The sequence below is a fragment of the Anneissia japonica genome, unplaced genomic scaffold (assembly GCF_011630105.1).
Source record: "Anneissia japonica isolate Jap-2015-1 unplaced genomic scaffold, ASM1163010v1 scaffold277_len1293397_cov203, whole genome shotgun sequence".
Taxonomy (NCBI): Eukaryota; Metazoa; Echinodermata; class Crinoidea; order Comatulida; family Comatulidae; genus Anneissia; species Anneissia japonica.
Window position 1 is genome coordinate 1,236,913 of NW_022719460.1, and position 19,071 is coordinate 1,255,983.

Consider the following 19,071-nt stretch of genomic DNA (forward strand, 5'->3'; position numbering starts at 1 on the left):
TATATACATATATATATACATTCTTTTTTTTTTGTTCATTCTGGCATATAAATCACATATACACACAAAAAAAACACCTCCCAAATACAGAATATACAAATTAATAGCCAAAAACTGACTACAAAAACAGAAGTTTGTCATATAGAGGTGCAAAACTTTGGAATGAAATTAACAATGCTGTAAAAAATGTTAGGAAATTGTAAATACACCAATAATAGAATGTTTGCTAACAGCACCACTGTGGTAGTTTCTAACATAAACTACTGTATTTTTGTTTTATGTTCCAGTTAATTTGTAAAGTACAGTTAACGGTTACGATATAAGTCGTGTTAAGATATCTGGTAGTTAACAATTGCTTCATTATTTGATTTTAAGCCATTTTTTAGGTTAAGCCTATATTTCTTAGTTTCTACTTATTTTCTAGTTACTGTAAATCTGTGTATACATGTTCTTACAGAATAACAACTGTTAGTTGAGCCAAGTTTCCATGTTTTAAATAAATATAGCTTATTATTATTATTATATTTGATGTTCCATTAAGAAGCTGAAGTACTTACGAGTTTCCATAGGCAACAGTAACACCTGCAAAGTCTACATCAGGACAGTTAACAAGAAAAGCACCGATGCAAAGAAATGATATGAACAGCGCCCCCAGGCAGAATTTAATCATACCTCTGAACCTGAGTTTGAAGTGCTTGACAAACCAACCACCAGCCACTGCTCCCCCAATGGATGCTGGGATAATTATTAGACCTGGCAATCAACATATAAAATTATTTTAAAGTGTTTATAAAAAGCTATCAGCTATCAATATTATGAATGAAACATTCAATATGATAATCACCACACACTAGATGGTTCACATTTTGATCATGATAAAATTGCCATTTATTATATTATTATGTAATCACATTATCATATTATTAATACATTTTTTTTAAATTTCTCACCACTTACAAGAAGGATCAATGCTTTGTAAACAAAGTCTCTTATTGAGGCCTACAGAGTGGAGCTGTTTTTGGTCATGGGGAAAATTCCTGCTGTGGCAGAATCGTCCCAGGGCCCTCCCTGAGATATGAAGGCAAGGATCTTAACCACTAAGCTATACAACACCACTTACCTACAAGTATGGCAGCCCAACTCGAGGACAAACTGAACTGAGATTCAACAAACTTGGGAGCAAACACAGCAAACCCGGCCAGAAGAAACCACTCCGTAATCGCAGACAAATTAATGAACATAAATGGAACATTCTTGATAAGTTGAATTACGGCCCTTGGGAAGTCACGTAAGCTGTTACCGAATCCTGCGCGCACTTGGAAGTTTGATCCGCAATGTGCTTCAGAAACACGTTCTTTAGCTAACTCTTTATGCCCTATACAGAGAATGAATAAAACAATATCTACTGTCAAAAAACATAATTTTCAATTGTTTAGCTCGACAGATAGTGCATCGCTGACTGACAGCTTTGACGAGTGCTTTAATGAGGTGACTGAAATCTAATGCATGATGTGGAAGTGGTCACATGGTTGGCATGTACTGAGGAATTTTGAAGTGATAGAAGTAGTTTTGTACACTTACCTGGTATAAATTTTGGAAAGCCTAGGAAAGGTATTGCAACAAAAAAGGACAACGAAGAACTTAGCAACAATCCCAACCACCATGCACCAACCCACAATGGACTGCTGCTGTCAATTCCAAGCCTAGAAAGAACAAAGTAATATACTATATAATGGTATATTATTTATAAAATTCATTAAAATTGAAAAAAATATTACTTCTGATATATAATATTGCTTTATTTATACAAGAGAAGTGGCACCTGGCATGGGCGTTCCCCCTAAATTTAAAAAAATTATAATAAATATGGAGAAAAAAATAAGAAAATTATATTTAAATTTAAGTCTGAGAGTGCCATTTCCATCCACCTAGAGATTACATAATCATGGTAATTAAGTAGGGCTGAGGTGGTCTAGACCCTTCATCTTTGAAATCCCCTATCTGGGCCCCTCTACAATATTTTTAATTCCTGAAGAGTCTCCAAGTGCTTGTAACTTTTTTACAAAATGCAACCTACTCCACTCCCAGTAAATAGAAGATTTAATTTAATGCCAAAAACATCCTATGAGGTACCCATTTATATCAGGGAAGTACTGTATATTATACTGGATGAAGACAAACTAGGTAAATGCACTAGCCAAGGACACTAAGCCAAATGCACAGCCTGAGATTTGATGTTAACCTTTAAGGTCAAGAGCTGAAGTGCATTCACTTATCAACACATCCATATTGCTTGTAAACTTATTAACGCTTCAAGCACTTTGATAATGTCTGGAATAGGTGCTTCAATACATTATATATAAAATAAAAATGCTTAATAACAAAAAATGATATCAACTTCAAAAAAGTTTGTTGAAAAGAAAATAAAGCCAAGTTTTGCACATACAGTACACTATCTGACAGAACAATACCAAAAATATATTGAGTATAGTATGCTTGTTATTAAAGGTATTACTTATATAGAGTACTGTGCTCACAAATATAATTCCTGGCTCATCAATTTTATCAAAATGGCGTTGCAATGATAAGATGCTAGATTAAGCACAGTTGTTTTGCATCTAGTGCTACACACTGACGGAATGGTATTAAGATAACAATGCAATATATCATTCGGGGGGTTGCAATGACCTATATCTGATTCCTATCATACTACATTAAACCTCATGAATATTAGATACAGTCTAGTTTAGAGTTCAGTCTTTTGGATTTCTCCATTTAAGGACATGTTTTTCTGTAGATACATACATGATAATCCATACTACATTTGCTATGGAGAAACATTTCCATAAAAAGTTTTTGAATGTTTATCTTACATTGATGTGTCGACTCTGACATCGGTATAGATTGACAGGAACACGCCCCCTAGCAGGTACCCAATTGCAGGGCCTAATAACGAGGATGCATTCAAGATACCTAAAATGACAAAAATTAATGGTTAATTGCATATTAAATTACATTAATCATTTTTAACTGTAAATAGTTTCATTGTTTCCAATGAAAAGTGAAATTGAAAATTGACCAAGGACACATAAACTCAAATCATTCTCTACAAATCCAACTATTATTATTATTATTACTTGAGGATATCACTATAACTTAAGAGCTCATAAAAAATAGGGAGGAAATTATAACCCTTACATTACCCACTTGAACATTTCCATTTAACTTCCATTTTGAAGTCTGAATTATCAAGCTTAAAATTCAGAGAAATCCAATCATCATTATCGATCATTATTATATTATTAAGTACTACTAAACACATTTATTTCAAGTTGCTTTTAATCTTTAATTGTTTTTATCATTGTACTTTTTCGTAAATTTTTTTGGACCTTAGTTTTGTTTTTGATTTTCCATTTTCAGTATGTTTTTGTGTGCCTCGGAATAGGTGTACCTGGACAGATGGCGCATTATTGTTATTATTATTATTATTATTATTAATACATGATAAAAGCTTGGAGGTTAATTTGTCTCTAATTAATATTATTCATTATTGGTATCAATCTTACCAAGGTAAAATGCTGTCATTTTTTGTGGGACATTGTCATCAATGTACGTAACACCAAGCGTATAAAGAGGTGACGCTCCCACGCCGTGTAGTAGCTGAGCCACAACAAAAATGGCATAGTATTTGGAGTAGCTTGAAGAGTCATCATCACAATCTTCTGTCCTACTACTATTTCTGTCACACGTTTTGAAATCTGTTGACTGAAAGTCATAAAAAGGCGTCAGATAATGAGGAGTCGTAAAAAGCAAAGAACCGGCGGCGAATAGCAATGCACCTAAACCGATCCAGCGAGGTTTATGACTGTTCTCGCCAAAGTATGTCACAAACACAATCACCACCATTACTGCAACATCGTAACAGCTTGATATAAATCCACTCTTCACGCTTGGAAGATCAAAGCGCTTTTCAATTGTGGTTGTAACGACGTAGATTATGCCGTTTACGGTCATACCCTGGGTGATTGCGAACAAACAGGCAAAGAATAAAAATCCTGGTGCGTTGTTGAATTTCTGAGCGCAATCTGGTTTAATGGCACCCCAGCCGCATTGGCCATCATCTTCAAACTCGTCATCTATGCCACGTTTTGCTTCAACACTATTGTTCCCATTAATCGCAGGTGAATCATTGTCCTCCTTGGATTTGGCTGAAATTCTGTCATTATCAAGTTCTTCATAGCTTTTTTTTATATCGTCAGTAGCCATGTTGATCCAAGTGCGAAATAATTATTTCTGTAAAAAAAAATCATAATTTTAAAATAATTAGGAGTTACACATAATTATTACTTAATATACTTTACATTAAATGATTTAAGGCACATCTTCCTAAAGAAGTAATTTGCAACGAATAAAACTGTTTTAAAATATACATAAGTAGAATAAAATGTGTTGAACTATTGTTAATTTTGAAGGGCCGCTAGCAACTAACTCACGGTACGACACTGAAATTTTTTGCCATTTATAATTTAAACACAGGTAGTGTTTGACAAAACACAGTTCTATAAACTCAAACAATGACACTGAAATGTTTTGCCATTTAAAATTTATCGTAAACTCAGGTAGTACAGTATAAGACAAAACACAGTTCTATAAAGTTAGGGCTTGTTTCTACTGGAAAAAAAAAAAAAAAATAGCGATTAAAAATCGCTTTTTCAAAAAATCTTTTTTTTTCTCACAGTAGAAACGGGACCATTTTGAAAAAAGCATTTAAAAAAAAATTGATTAAAAGCACACAATGGATAGCGTGTTTGAACTGTAAATAACCGATTTTGGCTGTGCACATTTTAGCAGCGTCACAAAAAGGATTATCGGGTGAAATGTGACGTCCAGGTTGAACCACATTCGTATCAGGCGCGAACTTTCAAAATGGTTAGTCCTCTTGTTCATGTCTGAGTTCTACAAGCTAAAAAGTCAAAAAACATGTGGAGCGACGAAATTAATCGTTTTGTAAATATTTTGTGGGGAGATATATTGGGCTAGGCCTCTCTGCTCTTCTTCTGTGCCTACCGTTTTCCTCTTCTTTTGCTCGTTCGCTGTGTCGATGAGCACAGCCGAAAGCATTAGCCTTCTCCCAAAACACCGTGTTGTCCTCTTCCTCATCATCATGACCGAAATTCAGAGTAAATTGTCTTGTTGGTAAGAAGAAAACTACTGTATACAGTTTGGGAAACATGTTGCATAAAAAAGTGGTAACATAATTATCTCTGCGAAAACCAAATTTTGTAAAAGCAAAAATGCAGTTGCAACGCGGGCAGGCTGTCTGGCACACATTAAAAAAGCGGTGAAAAAAAATTGATTATTTAGTTTTTATCAGTAGAAACAAGCCCTTAAACAATGCAACGGAAACGTTTTGCCATTTAGGATACAGTATAATTTAAACACAGACAGTATAAAACAAAACACAGTTCTACCATGGAGGAAATAAATATATAATAATATTTATTCCTCCATGGTTCTACAAACTTAAACAATGACAGGGAAATATTTGGCCATTTATGATTTAAAGTAAACACAGGTACAGTAGTACAATACAAAACATAGTTTTATAAACTTGAACAATGACACTGAAATGTTTTGCCATTTATAATTTAAAAACAGCTAGTATAAGACAAAACACAGTTCTATAAACTTAAACAATGACACTGAAATGTTTTGCCATTTATAATTTAAAAACAGCTAGTATAAGACAAAACATAGTTCTATAAACTTAAACAATGACACTGAAATGTTTTGCCATTTATAATTTAAAAACAGCTAGTATAAGACAAAACACAGTTCTATAAACTTAAATAATGACACTGAAATGTTTTGCCATTTATAATTTAAAAACAACTAGTATAAGACAAAACACAGTTCTATAAACTTAAACAATGACACTGAAATGCTTTGCCATTTATAATTTAAATACAGGTAGGATAAGACAAAACACAGTTCTATAAACTAAGGTGAAACTGGTTAATTACAGTATATGTTGTCACTTTGCAGTATTAAAATAATACATTTACAAACTTTATTTTTTCTTGAAAATAAACTAACAAATCATTTTTATAGATATCAACAAACACAATAATTCAATCACCTGCTGTTTGGAAAGGGAGAGATTGAGTATTTGCTAATAATCTTCTGATACCAATCCAACCAGTGTCACTGATAAAACCTAAGAAGTGCAATGAAACGACAGTTTAGTTTAATTTAATACTAAACACATATTGCAGACAATATGTCCAACAGGTGGTGTCTCTCTGTGGAAGCCAATCAATATTGTACATATTAACGTATTAGTAACTCTTTTAGATTCAATCAAAATACATTCTGTTAATTATAGTGTACACTAGTATTACTGTAGCACAATAAATCAGCGCAAGGCTTCTCTTGTACTTTCTATTCTGTGTGTCTCTTTCACACTAAACACTTAACTATAAAACATAAAATATAACCTGTTTAACAGGGCAATTTGAATGTATGCTACTGAAAATGTACTAAAATCAGCAATGGAAATTTTATTTTGAACTAAACAATACGTTTGAATTCAAATGCAAGAATTTATCAATCTTCTATTCAGAAAATACTCAAACTGTTTTCAAATTGTTTAAGCATGAGTGGCTTAAAGGAAACAATGAAAGCAAGGTCTAAATATTCAGAGTATTGCAGCAATAAAATATCCAGTAGTTTACTTACAAGTAAAAACTGATCTGGAGCATAGAATGCGAATAATGGTTATTTTTCATTTTATAGCCCACTGCTGTAGCAGGACTAATTTGCATCCAAAGGGCACCACCCATTCCCACTCTCTGCTTGTCACATTTGCAAGAAATTTTTGAAGTATAATATAGGCCTAGGTCTAAAAAAAAAAACTGTTGCATTGATAAAAAATATAATTACTAGAAACTTTTCAAATACATTACATCTATTATGCATTGATAAAAAATATAATTACTAGAAACTTTTCAAATACATTACATCTATTATTACCAAAATGAAAATCTTGGATAAATATTAACCCTCGAATTATTGACTGAACTTCGTACACCATATCTAATTCAATGCATATCATGTTCCGTACTGTAAATTCTAGTTTGACATTTAAGAGTAGTAGTGTTTCTGTACATATCATTATCCATAGTGCTCTGCACAGCCAAGAACTCCATGCACTTATATTAACTGAACTAGTCATATATAGTGTATTTGTAAAAACAGAGATGAGTTTTGAATTCACTTTGAAATTAAAATTAGAAATATCTGAACACTCAATCAATAAGCAGATTTAAAAATTTCAAAACTATTTTTAGAACGATGCCATGAAAAATGACTATTGGAAAATCATTCAAGAGGATAATCTTTACCATTTATTGATTGATTTTTTTTGCTGATCACACTATTTTTACAAGATGAAATTATCAATAATTTGCATATTAATACACAAAATTTGACAGTGGTAGGTTGCATTATTAACCTGTAATGGATGTAATAATAAAATGTATGTACAATATTTATATAGCACTCTGCACAATGCAAGACTATTTTAATACCTTGTTTCGCAAACTTATAACAACATTTTGTTTTCTTATTTAGCAAATAGATTTGCCAAAAACACCCAAAAGGAGGAGGAAATAAAAATAAAATTTTATTGGTTAATGTAAACATTTTAGCATGTGCTCTAATTGTATATAATTAGGAAGAAATATACCTATCTTATTTTTGGAGATTTCAAGGCAGTGGCAGGCGTAATAAATATAAATAACTTTTATTTTTTTCTGAAATTTCCATTTTTAAGTGGCGGCAGGTATGCTAATTGGCCAAAAATGCAATTTATTTTTATTTGAAATCATCATTATTGGGTATAAAAAAAGTCTTGCCCTACCAAGCATACCAAGAGTGCATTTCTACAGTACATTATTGCATGTCTTTGGAATGATGCCTACAGTATGTGTGAAATTAAATATATTTGCTGTAGAGTATGTGAAATAAATCCGTGGATTTCGTATTTAAAACCATTTAATAGATACTGTACCTGTACCATACTCTTAAGTGGAGAGATCAACATGGATAAAGTGCCTTGTCCAAGGAAGCAAGCGAAGGGTTTCAAACTCCCCTCCCCTAACCTGAAGGTTGAAAGTCCAGCCTTTTTAAAGTTGTAAGTCAGCAAACTGCTTTTGAATACAGTAGATGTCATATACATCATGATGGAAGGCATACTCTAGAAACAAATTATAATTTATGGCCACTGGCTCACCACTTTTGCAATTTGATAGCAATGGCTGACATTACAATTCTTGATAATAAATGACATGGATCTATGAATGCCAATCAATCACTTCTTGTCCACACATCATCACCTTAATTGCCCGCGCTAATTTGAAAGACTGACTTTCTGTTATTTTGCTAATAATAACAATGATTATCAGCTCTATACATTGTTATTATTAGCAAAATAACAGAAAGTCAGTCTTTCAAATTAGCGCCGGCAATTAAGATGATAGTGTGTGGACAAGAAGTGATTGATTGGCATCCATAGATCCATGTCATTTACCACCTTATCAAGAACATCAATGTTCTGCACCGACATGTTATCGTACCGAATACTCAGAAAAAATACCATTTCCAGTACCTGCTGCTCCCTGGGGATCAGATTCAACACTACGTGCAAGCTTGGTGGTCTAGTGGTTATGACACCAGGCTAGTTATCTGGAGGTCATGGGTTCGATTCCCACCCAAATTTCCACCCGAATCCCTTTTTTTTTGCAAGTACTTGGGAATGTACTGAGTATCCTATGATATTTTCCTGATGCAAACACACATATCAAAATAGCATTTACAGTACCTCTGATCTGAGTATTTATCAGATTCAACACTATATTGTCACTAAGGGCAAGTTTGGTGGTCTAGTGGTTATGACACCCGGCTAGTTTATCTGGACGTCATGCGTTCGATTTGGGATTTGGAAACATACTGAGTAGGCTATTCAGTACGATAACATGTCAGGTAAAGATAAGGTAAAGGTAGGAAAATAACCCATTACTTGCAGAGTCATTGTGCTGAATTACGTATGGGCGTGGTCTGTGACTACCTAGCAGCCGTAAAGAGGCGCTTCTTGGTAGATACATGTTCACATTAATCCACAACGACAGGGGCTGAAATGAACCATAACATTGGGGTAACCCCCTACACTTTAAAGTGTTCTTTAAAGGGTTCTTTAAAGTGCACACGAGCCATATGTATATACACGGACCTCCATTTTAAGCCCTTATCCTAGAAGACTTGGTTCTACCAACTAAACCATGGGCGAGGAGTGGCTGGAACCAGCGCCGATGTTAAGGCTGTAGCTAGCGGCACCCCTGCCTTATTGCTTCTTGACACAAACACACATCGAAACAAATGTAGAGAGCTACAATGTGTAAATATCCAATTCTGCTGAAAGGTTCGCTCAAAACTAATTTCATGACAGAACTAGCAGATGGTCCTCTCAGGAAAAATCTGGTCCAAGGCCAAAATCGGTGGCTTTAAAATTACCTGCCAAATGTAGTCCACATAAGCCAAAATTGGTCTGGCATCTATTTAGTAGTTATAACCTGTATTTTTTAGCATTGTTCAAATTTGTTTTTAGCCAAATGATAGATAAATATCTCATCTCATATTATATAATATTTTTTCATTCTCTGTGTGTGTAATTAAGTTTACAGACACAAAAATTAGTATGTTATTTTCGCTCTTTGCACCCAGTAAACTCTTAGGTGTAAAAGTTAGAAAAGAACTTAAACGGTATGATCGTAATTCATGTTGGTCTGCTTTATTTTATTTTTTACATAGTTTTGTTTTGGTTGTGTGCATGGTTAACGCCACAACGAAATGGTGGAATAATTAGCAATCATTTAAAAAAAAAATTATTGACCCCTTTTATTTTCATGTAATAGAACAGCTACAGCATTGTATGATCTAATACCACACACAATAATATGGAATATTTAAAGCCTTGTGTTTTATTGTAGGCTCAAAAAACCTAGGCCAAGCATGGCTGCCGAAAATTCTAATGTGTGTTGTTTAGGCATTATCATGTGTGTTTGATAAAATGCGTCCACAATGGGGTCCATACCTGGGTCCACAAAAAGCTAAATACGAATCATTCTGTCACTTCAAAAGATTTTTCAAGTGTGGGAGAAGCTTAATTATTACTTCCCTCCACTTCACGGACGAAACAATCATACCCTACGGGCTGCAGACACGAGCAGCCAGGCTGACGGACCAATTTTATCCAAGGGGACCGATTTTAGTGGCTAAAATCGACCCGGCGGGCCGAATTTTGGCGTGACTGTCTATTTGTTTTAAATCCTTGTGTCCCATCTAATACCTCTGAGTAATGGCTGTAATGCAAGTACACAAGATCCTAAAAATAGTTTTTGTCACGGTTCACACACAAAGTTCATGTATCAACTAAGAATATAGTATAGTCTATTATAGTAAGATTGTTGGCAGAGTACTGTCATAGAATCATTATGCTGGCTGATCACTGCATACAGTAATGCATACGGTAATTTATAACATTCAGGAGAAATTGTAAAGTGTTGGCTTGTGTTGAATCGATACACAGTGAATCGGTATGAAGGCCTATATTAATATCTATAAAATTATTCCTGATAAAAACAACTGTCAGCAGTCCAAAGTACAGTACATTCAAATTATGAAAAAAAAAAAAAGCTGATAATTGTATGTGTAGAATATAAATAATAATTCAATTCTTATTTGCATCATGAGCAATTATAAGCTATTATCTGCAGGAAATATTAAACAAAATAAATCATAAAAAATGCAGAATGGAAAGAATGTGGTGAGGGTATGTTAAGGGAATAGACGCAAGTGATAGTGAAAGAAATGATTTAAAAAAACGATCTCATTATATTGATATTTAACTTAGTAATATCAGAATTGAAATTTGTCATGTTTACCACAGTATTTTTAGTTATGTTAATACAGTACTTTAGTTTTGTTAATACTTAGCAATACAAAATACTAATACAGTACAGGAATAACAATACATGAAAACTTAACATGTAAATTATATACTATATTTCTATTTTGCCTAGTAATTACAACAAATGCATACAAATTTATGTAGATAGTACGGAATTCTGTTTTGTTGTTCAAAATCAATAGGTTAATAATTAGCGATCAGAATATTCCCAGTCAACAGCTAACAACACTACTAATTGACAAGGTCTGATGACGTATGCATGCAAAGACTAAATTGAGAAAGTCAGTCTGCAAGCTATAAATACTTCACTTGTTGTTACTGTTACAAATATGCAATAACATATAAATTATAATTAACATTAGAAAATTACATAAATAAAAACATTACACTTGAATTGCCAATCATTGGTTAAATGTATTACTTAATACTGCATACAGTATTGAAATATACAGTACACTACAACTACCAATCCTTGAGACATTTCTGTTGTAAACGTATTTCCAATATTAAAATGCTGGGCAAAAAACAATTAATCACATAATAATAATTTCTATTAAATAAGTGAAATATAACAATATTTTTTATTTAACCATGATTTTATTAGTGCTCAAATTCTAAAAACCAAGGACAACTCCTTATTCTGAGATAAACATTTTACAGTTATTATTACACCGATGGGATTAAACTATTTTAAGACCACCACACATTAGTATACTACAGTATAAAGTAATGACAATTCCAGGCTAGGTTTTATTTTACTATGTGTATCATGTTCATGTGAAACACCACTCAATAAGTATAGTCACGTCAATGGAAGAAACCTTTCAGCCTCTCATATTTACAAAATGTTAAACACTGTATTGTTTCTTCAAGACAAGACAGTACTTGGAGCCCAAATACAACACGCCATTACACGCCTTATCAGAGTGTGTTGTACAAACGCATTTGGATTCTGTATGATTACAAAACCATCTGGAAAAAAGGCTACTTGAGGAATCGCCAAATTTGGCCCGTTCGTGACCCTGGCGTTGCCTACTTGTTCCCTTGGGCTACGGCCGAGCGTTAATTAATCAACAGGTCACTATTTTGGTAAAATAAAAAGTATCGCTGAATGTATTTAGTGATTTTCTTGGTATTTTACCTTTTGTTGGTTTCATTGATCTTGAACAATTTTTATTTCTTTTTTAGTACTGTACTGTAATTTTATTTTTGATTTGTATGTTTCTGTGATATACCTTACTTTTATGGCCTTTTTTTTTTGGTTAACTACGCAGCGTAAGTGCCACTATTATAAAAAAGTGTACATCCGAATTAATTATTAAGCAATTATAATATTTTCTTTGTAATTATCGGTCGGCAAGCGCCACGACGAAATCAAGCAAATGTCATTCTTGTCTTGTCGCTCCGCAAGCCTATGGCCCTCCCCCCTACATTTGTCTGTCGACTAGCCTATCATCAGACAGAAACAGTCAAAAGATCATCTTCTCCTATGATACTCAACTGTTAGCAATGGTAAATACAGTAATTAGTGAAGTAACAACAAAATAGGATTACGAGAGAAAATATTAAGGGAATATAATAACACAATCGATCAACTATAAACAATCCACTCCTCTTCAAAAAAAAAAAAAAAAAACGTACAAATTCAGCGGAAGGATAGTAGAGTTGCACTGTTGGTCTGACAATGTATCCCAAAATACATTGTGCATTATTGCGCCATTGTGCCGGTGTGTAACAGCGAGGGTCACCTTGGGTAGTTAAAATACATTCAAGGACATAAAACCGTGTTTGTGTGTTGTATAAACATGATCTTGGTCTACTGTATCCCAATTGTCAGGGAACAGTGTGATGATTTTGGTTAACTTACGTTGCCATAATTATTTTAATGATAATAATAATTGCTTGTCTTTATTCTATCATGAAGTATTTCATTGCAATAGTTACTGTAAATTAAGAAATCATAATATTTAAGTTTTTTCTCTAATTTTTTTGAAAGTGCATAGATGCTCTTGCAGTATGCGCTATTCAAGCACAATTAATAATAATAATAATAATAATAATAATAATAATAATAATAATAACAATAATAATAATAACAATGTGAGGAAGCCTTGTATTATATATTATTAAATTTAACTTAGCACATTATGTGAATAAATTTAGTCAAACCTGATATTAAATTTTAGCAATGTACACAGTATAGAATTACATTTTAGGGATAAACCTCAGTAGCAGAAAAATCTGTTTTACTAAGAACAGTACAAAATACTATACTGTGGTATTGACAAAATGATGCAGTACAATACTGTAACAACATGTACAGTGTACTGGGACCTTAACAAAATATGAAATCCAATATTATTGACTAAACCACACAAAACAAATGTGTCTGCTTTATACGTCATCCCCACGTATTAAATGTTTCTTGCCAGAGTGTGAATTGCAGTAATACTGATCAGACAAAAAAAAAATGAAAATGGAGAAATTTGACCTCTTGGTAGGATAAATTCTTTATCAAAGGCTACTACTACAATACTACAAAGCCAATTTAACTGGTGGAATGCAGGTTGTTTTGCATACTGGAGTACATTGCATTAAAGTGCTGTACAGGTTTACTTCAATTTCATCAGAAACTCACACAAAAAAAATAACCACCATGCTCTTAGAGAATATTCTTACCCCAACATAGTAATTATCATGCATCTAATATTTCCTCTTTTTGGTTATTGTTGCTGTGTTTTCCAACTGTGAAGTACTCAAAACATTGTTTACAAATACTTATGAATACTGTACATAGGTAGAATTTTGCTTTCAGTAGATATAAGGTCATCCTCTTTCTCCAATTCACTTTGGTTTATATTTCAGTTTTTACTATTTTTTCAAATCGTTTTCTTTTTGCTTTGGGCAACTACTTTCATGAAGTTGTTTTTGAGTGTGGAGCACCTAATAAATTTCAATCTAATTCTATTTAATGTTTTGAGTTTAAATGTGTATAATATTTTTGCCCGAATGATAGAGCATTCATTAATTGCAATTGTTATACTTTAATTTAATTTAATAGTAATACATGGCATCCCACATCACAGTTTAAGGCACGTCACAGACTGCTGTTCCACACAGAAATAACTATCTCTATTAAATGTCAACTGATTGTAGGTTGTATTAAAAATTCCCTTCAATTATTCATTCATTTGAATAGGTGTTTAGCATCAGCCTGTATTCTAATAATCGAAAGTTGAATAAATTAAACTTTGCACAAATTTTTGCGATGGATATCCTTGATTCATATCCCAATGTCCTTTTCAAAGACGATTTTTTTAGAGTGTTGTTGTGGCTTTGGTGGTTATTAAAGATCTCCATGATAGCTGGATTTGCTGGTAATATTTGCTGGAATAAAATGCTCCTGACTAAAATACAAAATGTCAATTTAACAGACTTTAGAAATTGATCAACTATTCCCCTTTAAAACAACAATAACAGACCTTACGATGGAAGGGGAGCTTCCCCCTCCCCTTAAAAAAAAATCATTCCCTTTGATGTTGCCCATCTCGATTGACACTACATGTCCGAAATAATTAAGAATAATTATTTTTATTGGGAGAATTCTGAATCCTTCTTACCACAATTCTAAGTTCAAATCCTGGAATACATTACACGTTATTCTCCTAGAAATAAATAATTCTACTGTACTCCCCAAAGCCATAAAAAAGGAGACTGATTACTGTTTGCCCAGAATTTCAATAGGTAGCCATCAGGCCAAATCCAGCCAGCCGAGGATATAAGGCAAAATAAAATCAATTGTTACAGTAGTTTCATGTCCCTGATTTGAAATTATTTTTTGGTGAGGGTATTTACTATTCCTATTACTATCCTATATACAGTACTAATTGGTAAACAGGCAAGTAAATAGTAAAAATAGTTTTATTTTTATAAAAAAAGAAAGTAAAATTAATCTTTTAATGTATTCCTGTCATTTATGTTCCCACCTGTTCTTAAGGCTTGATATCATTCTTTTAGATACTGTAGTCATTATTTTTATTGTTCATGGAAAAATGAATATTTTTTTGAAAAATAGCAAATAGCAAATTTTTTCATGAGGTTCCAAAATTTGATTAGGACGGGGACATAAAACTAGTAATTGACTTTAATTGCCTAATTTGGTGTGCGTGAAATGGTAGTACGTAGAGTAAACCATGTACTGTACATGTAGCTCTATGAGTAAGATATTGGCTATTGAAAAAATATCGAAGCAATTATAAGCTTCAAAAATAATAGAAATAAAATAAAAGAAAAGTATAAATTACTAGTGTGAATTTTTTTTTTTTTAACAAATAAAACACTCAACAGCCAAAACAGTACTCTACATGTCAATTGACGTTGTGCAGTTGAACAAGAAAGAACAGATCAACATGTTTTGTAGAGGAGGAAGGAGAGTTTTTGAATGAGAAAGTGTTCAGTTGGAATAATCTGGCAGATTTCACTTTTATTTAAATCCTGTTGACATTTGAATACAATTGGGAAATGACTCCCTACTGTACAAAACCTTGTTAAGTATTACTACAGATTACAGATTAACAATCAAGGATGTGGTGTCATATGCCCTGAGTAAACTAAAGTCATACTTTGATCATGTGTTGTGTGATAACAGAAGTGATCGCTCTGAAACACTACTGTACAAGTCTACACATTATTGTCTTTAAATACTTATGGCACCTTTCACGGTTCTAAAACCTTTGGTCATTGGAACCACCATTAAAAGAGTTCAGAACAACTCGAGGTCAGGGTTTAATACCACGCTGTACATTTTTCACATGCATTTTTCGGCAGGACACTTTACCTACATTTTTGTTTCTCTCCCCCCCCCAGCTGTCCCCTACCCACAAGTATATTACCTGCTACAGTTTTAGAGTAGGTATTGGACAATAAATTGGTATGTACAGTAATGCACTGCGACGAGTTCAGTAGCCGGGAATGCCCCTTTATCTGTACAGTAGGAAGGAATCAAATTCATCCGTTTCGTGGGAGTGTTCGTAGACGTCAGAGTACATTGGTTCAGTAGGCCTACTACTGTATCAATATACTGTAGCTATTCAAAACCTAAATTCTTTCTATAAATAGCAACAGAAAAAGTAGGTATATATATATATATAAACTCTTCCGTTTAAACTTTACATTATCATTATTTGCATTTATGTGGCTGCTCGTTGTTTTTATGGGTTTATCCCATTTGCCATTAAATTTATATATATATATATATATATATATATATAAAATAATGAAACAACTTCAGTAGTAGACTTTAAGAACACTGATTTATTATAAACTCGAATATTTCTGCCACTCCTGTGGCCTTCATCAGCGAGAATGTGGAAAACATCATGAATCAATATAATATAGGCTGTCTTATCAGAAGTTATTATTTTTTTTTTTATCAATAATGTGTTTACACCTAAAAAGTAGGAAATACACAAAAATATAACAAAGACCATTTTTAAATCTATTGCTAGGCAGTACAATGACTGCACTGAAAACGCTGTAGCAACAGTGTAGTGATTTATAGGAAGCCAGGCTTCAGTGACCTTTATTGAAAATACTACAAAGATATCGTTTATGGCTATGGCTTATTTGACCAGCTACAGTACAGTACTGTACTTTTAAGTATATTTAGAATGTTTTGGTTTAGAAATGACCCTCCAAATAAACCTACAAGTCTGTAAAAGTGTCTTGTTTGTCGAGCAATATTTACTGATCCATACAGTGTGTGTGAGCAACTGAACAAACTGTGATGAAAGGATCGGACCAAAACCCAACAGTCACCATAACAATATCCCACGAGAAGCTCTCTCAGGTGGATAAAGTTACTTTAAAGATGGCAGTCACATTGTTATTTTATCTACTTTTATAATTGTTAACATACAACATGTTGGCTTTTTAATTTCAGTCTTTTTGTACTTGTTTCAAATTTTATCATGTAGAGGGCCTCAAAATATATTAGGCTAACTAGAAGGGTCACCCACTATAAAGACTGTTGAAATAAAATAAAAATAAGAAGAAAAAAAAAGAAAATTGCTTGTACAGTACAAACTGTATGCAGCACTGCACGACTGTAAAGCAACCCACATAAAAAATAACTAGGCATATTGTTTGCTGGCAGGTCTTATTCTGATCACTCACCACTCTACATAAAATGTAACTGTCTAATTCATATTCCTTTGTTTAAAGTCAGGCTCCGGAAGGAATATTTAAAAACTGATGGAAAAAGGTGAAAAGGAGGTGCTATTCCACTTTTCCGCTAGTTTCAAAATATTCAAAAATATGTATCTCATTATACCGTTCCCGAGTGAGTTTATGTCTGGTCAAACAACTTTTTTGTGTCTTAGTAAAATTATTTGTACAAAATATCAAAAAAAATATTTGCCTCAAAGCCTGGCTTTAAATTTAATTAGTGCCAGCAGAACAGTGCATTATGCCAGTAGACTGTTCTATATTGTACAGTATCCAATATTAAATATTTTAAAACTACATCCCACAGTCAATTAGGTTAAGACTTAACTGACTATTGTAAATTTTTATTTTATTCATTATTTTATTTTATTTTACAACAACATCCAATAGCCGATAGCCAATTACCGTATATACAAAACATACAAAAATTTAAAGTTCTCATTACTTTATATTAAAAAAAATCTTAAAGCATTAATATTAGCTGATTTTACAGTACAGTAGCGTAGATTATATAATAAACAATTGAAAACAGTTTGATGGTATTAATTATGTGAAGCACTGAAACACCGAGACCATGCCATATTGAATTTATTAAAAGAATGGAATTGGCGCGGAAAAATGTTAACACAGGCCTTGGAGTGTATCATGTTTCACAACGTGGCAAAGGCATGTGAGCTGCTCTGCAGGAGATTGGTCCGGAATATACTTCCATATCTCTGTATTTTAAAGAACATTACTTGAAATTAAAACATAACATTAAACAACAACGTAATTTCAACATGAATGGCCCAGATTCAATTATAAAATTTTGTATTAAATTAAATACTAACCAAGTGTATATTGAAATAAATTTAACAAAAATAAATCAGTTAAAATAAAGTTCTAGTTTGGCTTCAAAATGTAAAAAATAATGTGTATTTTATCCACAAGATCAGGCACTGGCAGGCCGAGAAAAACCATACTATGGCTATACCATAACAGAGACAAAGTCTAGTAAAGGCTTTAAAGCGATGGCTAGACCTACGGTAAGCCTGTATTTATTTATTGTCTAATATACTGTAAGGTAATGATATTTTTGATTCAAGCAAACACTAGCAGTACAGTAGTAAAGAATAGGCTCCGATGAAAGCAAAAAAGAGCAGAAAAGATCCGATGTTGCGTTCTCAAAATTATGCCTTATATTTTACTGATTTTACACATGCATCTATGGCCCGATTTTGATAAAAATACATGTCTGTTTTAGATTTTATGTTCTAAATGTTCATTTTGGTAGTGATATTTCTCAAATTTGTAGGCCTACTTGAAAAAAAAAAATGCCGACCCGATTTTTTGGAAAATTTTGGTCGGCAGCGGAGGGCAACACACTTCTTTTTTTTTTTTTGCCTTATATACTCCTGTATTAATTTACTATCAAAATAAAAACATATTTCAATAATTTTTTTTATTCAGAAATTTGTTGTAGTTTTAGGTGTCTTTTTATGTTTTAAAGTAAATAATCATAATCAAGAATTTGCATTCTGTTACATGTGACCATATTAATCTTTTAAAACTGATCATAACATACTGTATTGTTATATACACAATTTGCATATAACAAATATTTGTATATTTGTTATATCTTCATATAAAATATGTATATGTGTGTGTGTGTGTGTATGTTACGTGCTACCACTGAGGAAACACAGGAATGCTCAAAATATTCTAATTAAAATATTTTTATGTCTATATAACGTCAATGTATACATTTTTACTCTGTGCAATCATACTTATTTTACATATATATATATATAATATATATATATATATATATTTATATACAG

At 32.6% G+C, this 19,071-nt stretch overlaps 1 protein-coding gene across 2 annotated transcripts in view; it reads right to left on the reverse strand.

Annotated features, from left to right (window-relative positions):
- Positions 1-19,071, reverse strand: part of LOC117110913 (solute carrier organic anion transporter family member 4A1-like) — a 25,077-nt gene that overhangs the window by 5,082 nt on the left and 924 nt on the right. The window contains exons 2-7 of one of the 2 annotated variants that reach the window (XM_033253747.1): positions 6,140-6,217; positions 3,567-4,293; positions 2,874-2,973; positions 1,582-1,703; positions 1,121-1,375; positions 558-753 (exon numbers count right to left, since the gene is read on the reverse strand). In XM_033253747.1, coding sequence (XP_033109638.1) covers positions 558-753; positions 1,121-1,375; positions 1,582-1,703; positions 2,874-2,973; positions 3,567-4,266 — 1,373 coding nt within the window. In that variant the 5' untranslated portion in view covers positions 4,267-4,293; positions 6,140-6,217. The remainder of the gene's footprint in view (positions 1-557; positions 754-1,120; positions 1,376-1,581; positions 1,704-2,873; positions 2,974-3,566; positions 4,294-6,139; positions 6,218-19,071) is intronic. The other variant, XM_033253746.1, reaches the window with a different exon arrangement.